This window comes from Aspergillus melleus (genome assembly GCF_016097325.1).
Source record: "Aspergillus melleus strain CBS 546.65 chromosome Unknown contig4, whole genome shotgun sequence".
NCBI classification, from domain to species: Eukaryota; Fungi; Ascomycota; class Eurotiomycetes; order Eurotiales; family Aspergillaceae; genus Aspergillus; species Aspergillus melleus.
The window spans coordinates 4,264,019-4,279,763 of NW_025763373.1; the positions used below are offsets into that span (position 1 = coordinate 4,264,019).

Here is a 15,745-nt window from a genome sequence, read left to right on the forward strand (position 1 = left end):
GTTGTCTGCTGGAGTGAAGATCCATGCCCATTCTCAATAGCATATCTCTTAGGTATAGGCCTCCCAACAGCATAATCAAGACTCAGTAGATCACAAGTCAGATTTACGTGGTTTATAATATTTATACATCTATCCCTTGGTGTCTAAACTTAGTTTCGGCAACTCTGGTAGATAGCATCTTGACATTAGGCATTAAATTATTGCCGAATGATTAGGCACAGTAAGTCACGATTCATTGTCCGTCGTACTCAAAGCCTCTAACTAGAAGGATCGACGACGAGATTCTCGATATATAAGTGTACTTGCCCTCTGCGGAGCTCCTCGCAACATTGTCCTTCCCGTGTTGTTCGACAAGCCCAGATCCACAGTCATTTTATTAGCCACCCGGTCCATCTCGCTGACACTCTCGCACTGTTCATGCCTATACATTGTGGAACTGGCGAACAAACTTTTGTCAAGCCCATGAAATAGGAATGGAAAGATTGAGGACTTCCATAAATTAATTCTTCGGCGGGTAGTCGTGACAGCCGTTGAAATGAGTAGAACAGTCGCCAATACGAGCAACACGGCCGGTAGGGTCAGCCATGGCCATTGCACCTTTACATAAGCTTCCATGGTGGTCGCAACGCCATAAACTGGACTATCGCTGGTTTGACGAGCCATCTGCGAAATTGATGAAGCGATACTGCGCATGACCCTTTCGAGCCCCAGATCATTCACTCTCTTGATCTCGAACGTAGACTTATACCAGTCTTTCGATGTATCATGCATCCACGACCGAGATCCATCCTTGGACACGATCTCAGGTTTGAAAATCCAGCTGAAAGAGCCTAAAATTGCAAATGTGTTGGCGTATTGGATAGGACTCACCCCACAGAACTCAAAGTTGGGTTGGTCGGTAATTCTGTTCTGAAGGCTATGAATATCCGGCATCTGTCCATCCTTTTTGGGCCAGTCGGATATGGGGCTTGCACTAGGCTTCCAGCACACATGATCAAACACGGGTAGAAAAGGGTCGGTATAGAAGGAGCCAAAATCCTCGTCCAGGACCTTGGCCGATGGTGTTCCCCGGCTGACGGAAATATTGTATTTTCTTGCACAAAATGATAAAGCGCACTTGGTCACCTTCTGTATCCCAATTCCGCTCAACGAATCAGACAGACTGGTAGGCCATACTCCAGGAAGATCCAGCTCGGCATATGCAACCACAAGCAAGGGGTCTTTGACTCCAAGAGTTGAATTTAAACCCTCATAGTTCGGTTCTTCGTCGACTGGAATACTTTGATGATTGACAACCCAAACCACGTTCTTGGGGACACGCATGGTATAAAATAGCGGAACGAACTCGCCCCAACGGATCTGAATCGGAATATCCAGCTGCCTACCATGAGACAGGGATATTTTGCCTTCTATAGTTTGATCACGTTTGAGATCATAGTCAAACCTAGATACATTCCAACCGGAAAGAACAGCATCTGAGGTGGCATCTGCGCATATACTGCACATTTCTATGGATCGGTGATGGGGCCATGTGCAGTTACCGGTCGGGCAGCTAATATCGATTGGAAAGTTGTCTGTCCATATTCCGGCATTCATAGCATTTTCAAGAAGTGTGCTGTTAGAGTGGTGTGGTAGAAGGTAGCGCGACTGAGACACCATCGCAGCGCTTGAGTGGCGTGGCGTTTCTTGCAGGGGGTAGCTTATGATCTGCTGAACGAAGGGATCAAACGCCAAAGCTAAAAGCATTATAACAGCTCCAATAGTCACAAATGAACGGCCTTGGTCCTTGAACAACATTAGAAAAGAGCCCCAAGGTCCACGACTTGCACTATCGTAGGTCTGAGCGAGAGACAATGGCTTGCGGGACTTTCTGAATGATACCCATCTCAGTTGGTTAATGCATTCACCGACTGCGAATAGCAATGAGGATTTCGATGCTGTTGCGAGCACAGAGACTATAGTGTTGAGGCGGACACCATGGGGTAACTGTGGAGATAGCTTTCCGTCATAAGTCTGCCCATTTACGTGGTAAGCTTCTTGTAACGTCTGGCGTTGGCTATTGATCCCCCTTACCTGTAGGATGCAAAGTATTGCAACAAGGCACGCGATGCTGAAGCAAACAGCAATTGACTCATATAACCATGAATCGAGTCCCATGGTGCCCCACAGAGACCAACTAGCAAAGAGACTTTTTTTAGCAGACGATTTCTTGTCTTTCTCGCCTTTCTCGCCTTTCTCTTCGTTGCTGGAGAGCCGAACGGATTTGTACCCCGCTGCAGACCACCCAGCCTTCTTTCTCCGTGAGTGAAAAATTGCCAAGGCAATTATTATCATGATGAGAACCCCAGTCGTTACACCTACGCCGATTCCTGCCTTTGCACCGGTGGATAACGGCGCATTTCCCCCTTCTGAATGAGGTACAGCGGTAGAAAAGTCTTCTGAGTCCCACCTGATTGAAATGGCAAATGCAGTGATTAGGCCCATGGTTGTCTTCGTTGGTCCTGGAGTTGGTGGCGCGGTAAGGGGCACTTCGTTAAGCTCACTCTGCGGAACCCAGGATGAGCAGGGGTGTGTGGAATAGCTTCCTGGAACGTCGTTGTATGTATATCCGCTATAGCGGGGTCACGTGTCAGTTACATCGCATTGCAACAAAACAATAAGAGATAGAACGGTGCATACGTTGGACAGCAGTAACCCCGAGTTTGAGTAGTTTGATTCATGATTCCTATCGAGTGGGTCGCAATGGAATAGCCACTGGGGCATTTCCCTGGTGAGAAGTAGGAGGTTGGACTCCATCCGTATGGTAGGCAGGCTGATGTGTTGTGAACATTTCTAAGACCGAATTGATATGAGGTTGTTCCTAAAGACGACCCTAACAAAACGCTTTCCGTCTGAAGACAACTTGATGGGGGTGTAAAAGTCGTGGTCAACGCAAGAGGAGCTTGTCCTGTGGCAGCTTCTGTAGTCTTCATTTTGGAAAGCGGGCTTTTCCCCAGGAGAAATTTCTATGAAAGGGTATTCACATCATGTACAGGGGGTTGTGGATTTCATTTAAGCCAGCGCTTTAGGCTCACTTGCAGGCTGTGTGACACTCCTTGCAGGGAAGCTTGCATACTCAAGATAGCCCCCAAACCTGGAGGCTCCATGGGATGTAACATAAGTGACTGAGGTCCAATCGAAATCGAGGAAATTGCATTGTATGCGTGCCACTTCCTCTTAGCAGGAAAATCTCCCTACACTGACCTATCTATGTTTAACCGGGACATGGAGAAGTGACCTGATTTTCTAGCAAGCAATTTGGATTTCCTGGTCCATCCGGGAACCTGATGATCATTCTTCTGTTGGCAGTTCCCACTCACGAGGTTTGTGATTTGGGTGTTGTTCTTTGACCTTGCAAGTCCGTGCTACCTGCCTAGCAACTGCATTTTCAAAGTGGGCTAACCGCCCCGGCGAAAAATGCCCTCAAATCAAAGCAAGGGCTTCGGTACAACCCGCGCAAGGCTAGCACGGGGGCTTGGGAGTGCCGGAAATTTCGTCATCTCCTGACCACCTTTCGTACGGGACAGTTTGGCTTTTGCTGTCAAAGACACGGAAAAATACATCCGTGGACATCACGTTCACTATGACATACCATAATTAAAGATTTGACCTTAAAAGGAAGTCAGATGTTTTGTAGTTGAGTCTGATAGTATAGAAATAATACTAGTGCTCGACGACCTAGTTTGCGTTCCCCTCATTTCAGCCGCCCGAGAAGCTGATTCCTGCGTTTTGCCAATGCATTTAACCAGAAATGGAAATTGCACGAGCCAGGGGCCTTGGTACATGTTACCTAAACTCCACCCGAGACAGGGATAGACACAGCGTAGCCTTGCCGGCCAGCGCCAAATGACATGAAGCACTTGCTGCCCGCAGCCTCGTCAAGCAAAACGATGAGAAAACTGAATTTCACAATCAGAAAATCAGCTCACATGCAAGCCCCGAGATTGATACTGGTACAAGGAGAAAAGGTTCTCTTGTAGACATGTAGAATTGGGGTCATTCTCACGTGCACGCAAATACAACGATCCTCAAAAATAACTGTTTTGCCTAACCTACTCGTCCAAGCTGGATCTCAGTTGATAGAAGTGAGTTGAACGTGGATAATTAAAGCGGTTCTCCATTCGCATATCTACAGTCACTGGGGCTAGGCAGACCCACAATTTGGCCTCTTTACACTGATTTAGAGCGATTTGGTGGTGAACATTGCCGCAACGTTGCTCTTTTAAAAATACAACAGCATCTCAACGTTATAGCCACGAAGTTTGAACGTGGCTCCTGAAAGAAGCCAGTTTCCCCCTTTTCCCTGGCCGGCTTGAAGATAATTAAGGTCAATCTTTAGCTAGGAAAAGGTCAAAATAAGGTATATTCGAGAATGAGCTTTGGGTTCTATGGCAGCTTCTATCAACATATTTAATCGTCAAATCCCGAGAAAAATCCATACATCAACATGAAATATCAGCACACCGGCTTGTAAAAGGGAGTTCTGAGCATCCAAATTCCGTTGCTTTGACTTCTCCGAGGCTTCTAATAAAACAAGGTGTTAAACATCGAGGATGGTAGATATCTTCAACTGTCAGGCGCAGGCATTAGCTGATTGACTTGGCCCCAAAGGATTTAGAGTTCTCATTTCTGTTCCATGGTTTCGTTCATGAATTAGCTCTTTGAACTTCTGCCACATTTTCAAGTTGAGGGATGCTATTAGTAGCAGAATACTTGTTGTCGCCATGAGGCGAGCATAATAGCCATATGATCCCTAAGGGTGAACATCACACTGAACCACCAGTGCTCAACGATCAAGCTACCACGAATCTTTCGTAGCGAGGCAAAATCCCGACCATAACCTCTCAGTTCCAGATCGTTAGCCGGTGTCAATGAAGAAAGGCGAAGTGGGTCATCTCCATCGGTGACGTAGAATTTTCGCCGAAGCATTAATAATCTTTTGTGTCTTTTCTCCAATCTCCAACTCCCCATGGAAAATCCCCAATGATTTCATATATTTAACTTCGGGATCTCCAAACAGACTTTTGGCGTTTCAATCTGAGTTGACCCCCCGGACATTTCATCCGCCCTTCTTCCCTGCACCACCTACAGATCATAAAGGCTAGCACAGCTATACACATCACACAATGACCACGATTCCGCAGTGGAGCTCCCCTCTGAAGGGTTTGGATTCATTGAAGCTTTCGGAGGCCCCGGCACCCACCCCTGGAAAGGGTGAAGTGCTTGTCGAAATTCGCGCCGTATCCTTGAACTACCGCGATGTTGAAGGTACAATGCCTTATCCTTATCTTGAACCACACACCTCCGCTATGGCCACATAACTAGAAGCGCATAATACTAACCATCGCAGTCTGTAATGGCGAATATACCCACCACAAGGCCGTCGGCCAGCAGGAAACCGTCCCCTGCTCCGACATGTGTGGTGTGATCACGCAGCTCGGCGAAGGTGTTAGCGAGTGGAAGGTCGGTGACCGCGTCCTCTCTACTTTCCTCCCCGAGCACCAGACCGGCCAGGTCACAGAGAAGGAACTCTCCCGGGGTATGGGCCTGCCTCTACCCGGTGTTTTGACCACGCATCGCGTTTTTCCCGCCTACGGAATTGTCCGCGCTCCGAGCTACATGAGCGACGAGGAGGCTAGCACTCTGCCCATTGCTAGTGTCACTGCATGGATGTCTATCAATGGCATGAGGCCGATGGGACAGAACGGTGGAGAAGGCGAATTCATCGTTCTTCAGGGTACTGGAGGTGTTGCGATTGCTGGGTTGCAGATCGGAAAGGCTTCCGGAGCGAAGGGTTCGTCTTTCGAAGTCTCTCTGTTCGTTTTATGGAGAGAAGTTCCTTGCTAACGCTAATATAAATGACAGTTATCATCACCTCGTCCTCGGATGCCAAGCTCGAGCAGGCTAAGGCCCTCGGTGCCGACTACGTGATCAACTACCGCACGCAGCCCAACTGGGAAGAGGAAGTGATGCGCGTGACGAACAACCACGGTGCCGATATCATCCTCGAGACTGGTGGTGCTCAAACCCTTAAGAAGAGCTTCGACTCCATCGCCTTCGGTGGGCTGATTGACTGCATTGGATACGTGTCCGGAAAGGTTGATGCGCCGGAGGACCGCACGAACGTGAACTTGTTGGCTCTACGACGCAATGTGACGATCAAGGGTATCATCAATGGCCCCAAGGACCGATTCGAGGAGATGGTGACCTTCTATGAGAAACATCAGATCAAGCCTGTTGTCAACCGGGTGTTCGGGTTCAAGGAGGCGGATCAGGCTTTCAAGTTTTTGGCTAGTGGGTCGCACTTTGGAAAGGTGGTTATCAAAGTTGCTTAGATATGCAAATACATTCTGATAGAATGTTATAAGTGGCTGTGGTAGGGTCATTCCTCTAGTGAGAAGTTCAAAAAGCCGCTGTAGAAGTTCACTTGTAGTTAAGCATCAATTAGCTGTGATCTTAATCATCGTGCCAAGTATCACCGCCTGGTCAACATCATGCCGTCTATTAATGTAGAGCACGGGTGGAGAGATATTAAAACAATCAATCTGATGTTTGACAAAACGTATAGCCTGGCGCTCATTCTCATCTTTCTGGCTCAACTAGGTGAAATTCGGTCTTGAATGTCTCTTGGTTAGGTATAGGACAACGTATAAATGAGAAGCGATCAAAAGATACTAGATATCTTGCCGCGGCAAATGGATACCATGAACTGCATGAAATTTCGAAGTCTTCAAAGGATTAACTTGATTCAATCTTTGACTGATAGATATCAGCTGGCTATTCTTGGTATCTCCCATTTGCAGACAAGCAGCCACGCATGTGTTTACCATTGAGCCACGTGACCAACATTGACACGTTTCCCTGGCAACGCACAGAAGGCTTCCCGAAATTTGCGGGGCAGAAGGATTCTAACGCCTCTCTCATACCGGCCATCTTTAGGACACCCTCCTGCCCCACCTGCGAGATAGTTTATGGGGTACAGAACAAAATTGGACATGATTTAATCTGATGCCCCCCCCCCCCCCCCTGGCAAGAATCGGAGTGATTAACGCATTTCAATGATAGCACGAGCATTCAGAAAGTGTCTTCGGCTTCCTACAGCCAACTGCGCAGAACGGAGAAAAGAGGCACCCTGACGTACAATCCGTTGCTGATGAAGAGGAAGGACATCAATCGCTGGCTCGAAGAAGCTGCGTTCCAACAAAACCCGACGCCACCTTCATCAACTCTACGAGAGGGTATTGTTGATGAATTCGCTCAAGATACGAAACGCGTGAAAATGTCAGCTAGTGGAGCGTCCACTCCTCGAAAGCGATCGAGGCCCGTCGACGACGTGGAGGCTTCCAGTTTGTTCAGTGGACTTACTGACCGTACACGGTTTGATCCTTCCGCGCAGTCCTCGTCTGCACAGTCACGCCAAAGAAGTCCGGTAAGGGAACTTCTTAATGAACTGCCCCACTCAACGCCCTCGATTCACTGCACTCGTCCAAAGAACGTTCCTCTTCCCGAGGATGTTATATTCTTGCGAAAAGCCCTGTGCCAAGGTTTTGGTTCTAAGGTGATACCGATCGAGCTGAAAGTAAGTTGTGACGAGTATTCATACAGACAACTTCTTACTCACGATTGCCCAGGAACGTATCGAGGAAGTTGATCCCGAGGCGGCTACGGAGATTCCAGACTTTGCATATGACAATTCAAGGAACCTACAACCAAGCCAACTGGATGCACTGTGGGCGGACGTAGACGACGTCTTCCAGGCTGCCGCAGAGTGCGATGAACATAGTCAAGATGAGAATGCATGGTGCTCTGAAGTGGTACAACTGATCTTGAGGAGGGGTGCAAGGCTTTGTTCAAATTTGCAAGTGAAGAACGTGTGAGTGCCTGTATTACGGTTTACGGTCCTCCAAGTTATCATCTTAATTAATATACGGTTGATATAGGCAAAGCCAGGGAATTGACTCTAGCGTGCTTCCACAGATGCTCCGCAAGAGTAGGATTAGCAAGAAAGTTGACTATGCCTTCACTTTCCCAATCCGCAATCCGCAAATTAGGGCCACTTACGATAGAATCACAACTTCACAACCACTACAAACAATCAGCCACACTACAGATCCCTTTACTAAACGAACGGCCCTATTCTCTGGAATCGAAGTGAAACAGTCAAACGGAGGCAATGCAGAGGCACTTGTGCAACTCACTATCTGGCTTGTCGCAGGATTGGAGAAGCTGTTGCAGTTGAGCAGTCTCGGGACTAGCCCACTTAATGGTGATCAGCTGCTACCTTCTATAGGGTGGACAATTATTGGGCATGACTGGCACTTATACATAGCATTTAGGGGAACGTTTGAGGGGCAAGATAGAATTGTGAGAAGCTATACTGCCCTATCCTAGTCCTGAGCTAACTTGTTTAGTATATCGAGGGTCCTCTTGAAGGGGTCACGGCTAGTACAAGAACCTACTACGGGATCTTCAAAATCATAGACTTGGTTAGCAAGGTTTGTGATTATGCCGAAAATAGGTATTGGCCCTGGCTACGTGATGAGGTTCTGGAACCTCTACAGAATGTTGAGCATTGATATCAATGGAGGCTAGGCCTCCAAGGGCGAGTGGTAACGAATTATGACATGGCATTACACAAGCAGATCAAGCATTTCCTCAAATTCTTCACCAGTTAGGATGGTCTCGGAACCATTTTTGTATGCAGTTTTAATGTATCCGTGCAATTGTAGACGAAAACCCAAGGCATGACCTTCGTTTCAATACTCATTATTAATTACCTCCACGTGCAGATCCAACCAGAACAGGGAACGCTCCGACTCATTTGATAGTGGTTAAGTTTCATATTTCGTATCAAGACCTAAGCCTCAGTAACGTTTGTTGTTGCGAGATAACCGTAGTAGTTGAGTAACGGAGACGGAGTGCCAAGAGCCCGCTCCCGCGCGGACTCCACGGTATGCTCCGCGCCTTCCGCACAGCCTGAGTTGTCCTTCCTCACGGCCGCTTCGCATCAAGCCATCATTAATTGGTTCCATTAACAGGAACCGCTAACACGTCTCACTGGAGCTGGGCATCATGGGGACCCCGGATCGCCCGGATCTTCGGGCTGCCGATTCAGCACCGGCTTCGGTGGGGCCTGAAGATTCAGACCTGGATGAGGAGCCGGCCATGGACTCTGAGCACCAGGCTGTTTGTGACGAGATATTGGCCCCAAAACAAGCCGTGAGCCAAGATTTTGATCCCAGCCCCGTGGATACTCCAGGCTAATAAACCAAGTGCAACCGCTGTCGGCGGCGCAAGGTACGACGCAAATGTTCCTAGACAAACAGTGCTCACAATTGACCAGATACGGTGCAATCGCGCGAAACCGTGCTCAAACTGTGTTCGATACAAATCAGAATGTACTTATCCGAGCATAGCGCATCATAGGGAAAAGCGACAGCGCATCAATGTGTCAGAACAATAGTGAGCTTCTTAACCCCGTGTTTATTTTTGTTTGAAGAATTGCACATCGCCTGCTTGAACGAAATTGACGAGTCAACAGCGAACATAAAATCAATCAAATCTTCAAGATGCTCAATGAGCTCAACTCAAAGGTTGACAATCTGGCCCACGAATCAACCACGTCGACACGAAGCACACAGGGATCGAGCGCAGAAGCCAATCTGAATTTAAGTGGTGATCGTGATGAGACAACTTCCTTCACTGGCCAACTTGAAGAGGAACCTTCTTTTCTAAACCAAGCTCTATTTGCAAGTCAGATTCTGAACGGTCATATCTGCGACTCCAATGGTTCGAATGGCCTGCTCCGGAAGATGGCGTCGGCATTAGATAACTTGCGCGAAGTGATCGATTCTCAGAAACGACAGAAAGCCACGTTGAAAACCCTTTATCCGCATGCTGGACACATTCCACATGGGAGTAGCTTGGATGATCTTCCAGTCCCACCAGTTGAAATCAGTCTAGAGTGCTTGCAAAGAGCCAAAGGTAGTGTTATCGGTGATAATCAATAAGTGATGGTGACTAACAAGCCAAACCCTCCCAGAAAGCCAACATGTACGGTTCTTTTGGCTGAGCGAATTTGTTTCCCTATCTCAGTTCACTGAATATCTGGTTAATGTTTACTCACCCGGACCTACATCTGACACTCACCTGATTATTGTGCTTGGTGGCATATTTTGGCTATTTTGTGAGTGCGCTCTGGAGGCCACCACTAAACAAACACGGGAAAGGTACTGGCAGCAGGCCGCAATTTGCCGAGAAACGTTGGAGACCGTTCTACGTAATCTACCATTTCACTCCCCAGTTTGTTTCGACTCTGCCCTTGCCATGAGTGTCGCGGTATAGCCCCAAACCATTATACCTGCAAATTAGGGTACGATCTGACTTTATCCCAGGCATCATATTGTTTTCGATCCGGAAAGCTATCGGCAGCTTGGAGTTTTATTACCAACGCAACGCATCTCTGCCGAACTCTAGGTCTTCATAATCCGCAGGTCCTGCACGGTGATTGTCGAGATCTCAAACAGCGCAAATCCAAACTATTGTGGAGTGTCTATACTCTAGAGCGAACTCTTTCACTCCATTTTGGCAGGCCGTCTAGTTTCAACGACAATGATATCGCCTTACCTCGGTTGGGTGTCTCTCCAGGCGAGACCACGGTGGAATTTCCTTTCAATGTTGCACTTACCAAATACATTCACATAGCAGCCATACAGGGGAGAGTATACAATGATATCTACAGTCTCAAGGCTCTCTCCCAACCAATGGAAATCAGAGCCTCCCACGCAAGGAATCTTGCCTGTGAACTAGGGAGTATCTTGGAGCATGAGGACGAGTTTGAGGTAAGCGGGTTATCCGAATCCACTAGGACCTATTATCTTGATGTTTCCAGGCTTTCAAACTCTCTGAATTGACATATTTATAGACAAGATACAATGAGGCTAGGCGACGCGCATTAGGACCCGCACTACATGAGCTTTTCCTTCGGGCTGCAAGGATCAATGAACTGTCACTTCTGACGCTGCTATATCGTGGCATACCACCAGAGAAGCCATCCAATGCAGCTTTCTGCGACGAGTGTTTCGCTGCTGCCAGAGCCGCGCTTGAGGAACATCAAGGAAGCGTGTCCATCATCACTAGCTCTCGTGTGAAAGAACATCCTCTAGAGTTCTATATAAATTGGTACGTGCGTCCTGTCTAGAGCCTGTCCCTCATGAATCCGGTCTGGGTTTGCCTTCAAACTACCCACTTATTAATTCTACCAAACAGGTCCTTTCTTTTGTTCCCATTCTTTCCATTCATAGTTCATTACTGCCATGCCATTCAAACATGCCAACAAAGCGACCTCTATTTACTCAAAAGTGTCGTCGAAACCCTTGAATCGATATCCGAGTCAGCATTCTACGAGACCTGTAGCAAGCAAATCCGCCTTTTTCGGGCTTTATACAATGTTGCAGAGAATTATATTGAGCTGAAAACCAGCGAGTCAGAGCAACAGATTGCTAACAGTGGTCTCAATCAAATGCTGACTACAATTGGTGTCCCGATTCTACCTCAGTCTTCGGCATTGCTTCCGTATTCAGACCATACACAACCTGATGACAGAGATCCTGGTCCTGACACTGCGTCACACGATATGGCTTTGGCTTTTGAGTATGGCACCTCAGATACTGGCACATCTACCACGGGCCTTGATGAAATGAGCTTGGAACTTGGGAATTGGTTCCAGGGGAACCATGAAATGCTTAGATTGTTGGATGATAGCTATCTTCGACAATAATGATTTGAATAGTTAGCATGTCCTCAAACGCTATCGAGATTTACCACTTCGAGCTAGCGCTTCATCATCTGCGTGTTGGAAATAGACTTCCATAAGGACCGCAAAACCGCAATCTAGCCTCGACTAAACCTCTGGGAGGAAGACTCATCCCTATTCTTGTTGGCCGCAAAAATCTGCCAAGAACTGTATCAGCAAAGTTTTACTCGATTCTCTTACGGTAAATCCGTCTAAACGAGAAAAGTTTTCAAAAAGTATAATTCGCACATTTATTTATCTTTGTTTTAATTCTACTTCTTTCTTACTAATGTATTCATGTTATGAATTCAATCGCGGTTAGGAAGGGAGACTGGCACACAGCCAATTTTATATTTCGACCGGATTGAATGAAAAATAAGTGGACTCTTGAAATAATCGTGTAAAATAATTGAATAAAAATGGTTAGAAATTATATACATATATGTATTGTATTTATCTTCGAACATTTGATTTGATTGAACAATTGGAAGATCAATATAACTAACTAGGGGTAAACCCGCACCAAACCTCTGCGGTGCGGGTTGAACCTTTCAGCGATTCAGGGACCGCCCGCAACCGCACCGATCACAACTCTAGGGCTCAGAAAGATATATGAGTCCAGCGGGGTTGAGCCTGTTGGCCATCTCAAAGGAAACGAGACTTGTTGCTAAATTACACCAATTATACCTCAATGTGTAATGCGAAACACACTACAGTATCATTTGCTCCAAAATCTTGAAGTGTGAAAAGCAAGAACTCAGCTCTGGCGGCTTGACGGAGCGCCAAGACTCCGCCGTCCGCCGCCCGCAACATGGTCTCTAAGCGGACGGCGGAGCTCTAAAACCCGCATTCCGCATTCTATTTCTCCTGATAGTGGCTAATAGTTCTGATTTGTTAGTATTTAAATCTCCAGTATACCCCCATGCCCAGGGAGTTAGACAAACTCCACCGTCCCTCTAATCCTGAACACTTCCCTCATTCCGTGAGCACAACTCCCTACTCCCCAGTTTGCTTTGACTTTGACACTTACCATAGGTATCAATCCCATCCATAATTGACCTAAACAAACCAACCATGAAATACCGTGGCGTCGTCTACGATGTCGGACTGAAGTTCGAGGAGAGCAGATTCTCGGTCGAACCGTTCGATCCTGCTCAGGTAGAATACGACATGCGAATAATCGCCGAACAGCTGCACGCGAATGCAGTGCGAATCGAGGGCGAGGAGATCAGCCGACTGGAAACCGCTGCACGAGCTGCTCACTCAGTGGGCTTGACTGTGTTCTTCAACCCGTGGAAGATGAACGAGGGCGTTGACGGGACGTGCGCCTATTTTCAACAGGCCGCACAGACGGCCGAGCGATTGCGTCTTGAAGGGCTCGATTTGGTCTTCGTGGCAGGCTGCGAGTATACGATCTTTAGCAAAGGAGTCTTTCCGGGTGACTCGTTTCATGAGCGAGCAATGTGGCTTGGTGCTCAGTTGACGAGTGGTGATATCTCGCATGATGTTCCTTCTTCCTTGCGAGAGAAGTCCATCGAGCTGAATAAAGTCCTGCGCTCTTTTGTGGAGGTTATCCGCGCCGAGTTCAGTGGATTACTGACATATTCATCTGGTACATGGGAGCTGGTAGACTGGGATATCTTCGACATCGTGGGTATCGACTACTATCGCCGAGGCGAGGCCGAGGAGAAGTACGTCTCAGGCCTCGAGCGATATAGGTGCGACAAGCCCCTTGCTGTTATGGAGGTTGGATGCTGTGCCTATGAGGGAGCCGCGAAGCGCGGAGATGCCGGCTTCATTCTTTTGAAAAGTACGAATGCAGATGGTAGCGGCGTGTTTGAGGACGGTGTTGTCCCAACCCGGAGCGAGCATGAGCAGGCCGATTATCTAGGCACACAGCTCGGTCTTCTCGCCGCGGCGGATGTTCACGCGGTTTTCGTCTTTGTCTTTGCGTTTCCGTGTATGCCAACTGGGGAAGGGTGTCGGGATCTGGATATGATGTCTTTTTCGCTGGTCAAGCATTTCCCTGCTCAGGATCCGAGGTCGAAGGATATGCCTCCCTGGGCGCCGAAGGAATCGTTCCACAGAGTTGCTGAGTTCTTTCGGTCCATGCTAGAGTCGGGTCCATAGTCGCTTACTGCATCTTGACTAGATTTATTCAATCAGAGTATGACACCACTGCCATTTGCCTCTGTCTAGCAACGGAATAAACTTGTTTCCTCGCTGTGGGAACGATAGCTCATGCGATTCCAGTGTAAATAGTAGAGAATGACAAGAAAGTATAACTAGAAAGAGAAAAAAGACACCGATTAAAGCATTACCGACTAGAAGTTCTAAAGGCGTTTTCAGACACAGTCACCCGAGCTACCCATACCCAGCTACTTCGCGTTCAAATCATCATTCCCATTCAAATCCTCCTTCAACTGCTTATCCCCAACCACCACAGGCTGGCACTCCTGCAAGAAAAACACCATCCTTGTCCACTCCGTCTTGCTCGGATTCCGCCACTCATGCATCGTGGCCCTCTGCACCGCAATATCCCCTTTCTTCAACAACCTCCTATCCCCAGAATCCAAGAACATCTCGATCTCACCCTCCAGTACAATTCCATAATCAAGACTCTGTGTCCGATGCATCACGCCGGGACTTGCAGGCGCAAAGTCCACCACGCGACAGACTGTTCCGCCCGGGCTGACAAGTCCTAGAGACCCCGAGTCCATGACCTGTTGGTTTTTGACGAGATCGGCATCGCTGTTTAGGTTCGCAGGGAACTCGGAGGTCGTGTATGCGACGCTGAATCCGATGGTCTTTTCACGGAGGGAGACCCATGAGGCAGGAGATTCGGAGTGGATGGTTGCTTCGCCGGAGGGGTTGTGGGTTGTGATGTAGCGGGTGAAGTTGGGGAGGGGGGAGGGTTGACCGGGTTCTATGGGGTATTTGGTTTTGTTTTCAGCCATTTTGTTGGAGGTTATGGTCGAGGGAGCGATAGAGACGGAGGCGTGCTTTGAGGGATGGAATTGATGTTGTAGAGGCGAAGTTGGACAAAGGTCTTTTTTGTTTGTCTCCCACGTCACATGCGGGGTGAGTTGGCATAGAGAGAGGGGTTTCCTTTGATGATTAGTCATCATTCATGACTTGTTATGCAGTAGTCGAACCCTAATTCTAATCATATTCTAGGCCTAGACCGAACTTATTGTCGGTGTGAGTCTAAACCCTGGGACAACCCAGCTGCAGACGTTAGGGCTAAGGGGAGCGTGACATGGATATCGATATTCACGTGCCTTTAAGAATCCATTAGTAGCTGTAATACTGTGAATAGCATAGCGGTTGCAACCCTCGGGAGAAATCATAAGATGATCAACAATTTAGTGCGTACCATTTTTTAGTCAATGACATCGTACGGAGCAGCTGGGAGTGACAGCGGAAAGACCATCATTGTTGTGCGTCGTCTTTGGATTAGAAAGCTTGTTTTGATTGTTGCATTGAGGTATCGATTTGAATAGGTATACCAAATCAGGTCTGATTGACTTGATGCGTAAATCAGTATCATTGGCGCGTAGATGAGAAGCGTAATCTCCAAAAGTTTATACCTCTACCAACGATTCGAAACGGCTCATACTTATCTGAACTTGCCGATTCTCTGGGGAGCTTAAACTATCAAACCACATAAATTGAATGGAAAGTATAATGCTAAATGTCATAAAGGGCCCCCGTACTCTAACGAATATGGTATCAAGTATCAGTCAGGATTTATGGTTTCCGCACAGTAATTGGAACTTTCTTGGCGCGAAGGGACAAGTTCTTCTGATTCAATATATTAGCTTACGCTCTTCATCACAAGCTGGAGCATAATCGTAATCTAATTTTTCCGAAGATCTCTGTTGTTTTTATTGACCTTGCTTAAAACTGGAG

The 15,745-nt window shown here is 47.5% G+C and overlaps 6 protein-coding genes across 6 annotated transcripts; 5 read left to right on the top strand and 1 right to left on the bottom strand.

Moving 5' to 3' along the window:
- Positions 1 to 5,165: 5,165 nt before the first annotated feature.
- On the top strand, positions 5,166 to 6,374 carry LDX57_008247 (zinc-dependent alcohol dehydrogenase family protein; the record flags this gene model as incomplete). Its single annotated transcript, XM_046089969.1, has 3 exons — positions 5,166 to 5,307; positions 5,390 to 5,833; positions 5,905 to 6,374. 3 exons carry the CDS (start codon positions 5,166 to 5,168, stop codon positions 6,372 to 6,374), a joined length of 1,056 nt encoding a protein of 351 aa, XP_045945941.1.
- Positions 6,375 to 7,192: 818 nt separating this feature from the next.
- On the top strand, positions 7,193 to 7,916 carry LDX57_008248 (uncharacterized protein; the record flags this gene model as incomplete). The annotated part of the gene is made up of 2 exons (XM_046089970.1): positions 7,193 to 7,618; positions 7,671 to 7,916. 2 exons carry the CDS (start codon positions 7,193 to 7,195, stop codon positions 7,914 to 7,916), a joined length of 672 nt encoding a protein of 223 aa, XP_045945942.1.
- A 1,195-nt stretch (positions 7,917 to 9,111) lies between these two features.
- LDX57_008249 (uncharacterized protein) lies at positions 9,112 to 9,303 on the top strand (the record flags this gene model as incomplete). Its single annotated transcript, XM_046089971.1, has 1 exon — positions 9,112 to 9,303. One exon carries the CDS (start codon positions 9,112 to 9,114, stop codon positions 9,301 to 9,303), a length of 192 nt encoding a protein of 63 aa, XP_045945943.1.
- A 305-nt stretch (positions 9,304 to 9,608) lies between these two features.
- Positions 9,609 to 10,049, top strand: LDX57_008250 (uncharacterized protein; the record flags this gene model as incomplete). Its single annotated transcript, XM_046089972.1, has 1 exon — positions 9,609 to 10,049. The coding sequence occupies one exon, from the start codon at positions 9,609 to 9,611 to the stop codon at positions 10,047 to 10,049; it is 441 nt and encodes a 146-aa protein (XP_045945944.1).
- A 2,858-nt stretch (positions 10,050 to 12,907) lies between these two features.
- LDX57_008251 (uncharacterized protein) lies at positions 12,908 to 13,963 on the top strand (the record flags this gene model as incomplete). Its single annotated transcript, XM_046089973.1, has 1 exon — positions 12,908 to 13,963. The coding sequence occupies one exon, from the start codon at positions 12,908 to 12,910 to the stop codon at positions 13,961 to 13,963; it is 1,056 nt and encodes a 351-aa protein (XP_045945945.1).
- Positions 13,964 to 14,211: 248 nt separating this feature from the next.
- LDX57_008252 (cupin domain-containing protein) lies at positions 14,212 to 14,961 on the bottom strand (the record flags this gene model as incomplete). The annotated part of the gene is made up of 1 exon (XM_046089974.1): positions 14,212 to 14,961. The coding sequence occupies one exon, from the start codon at positions 14,959 to 14,961 to the stop codon at positions 14,212 to 14,214; it is 750 nt and encodes a 249-aa protein (XP_045945946.1).
- Between the last annotated feature and the right edge of the window lie 784 nt (positions 14,962 to 15,745).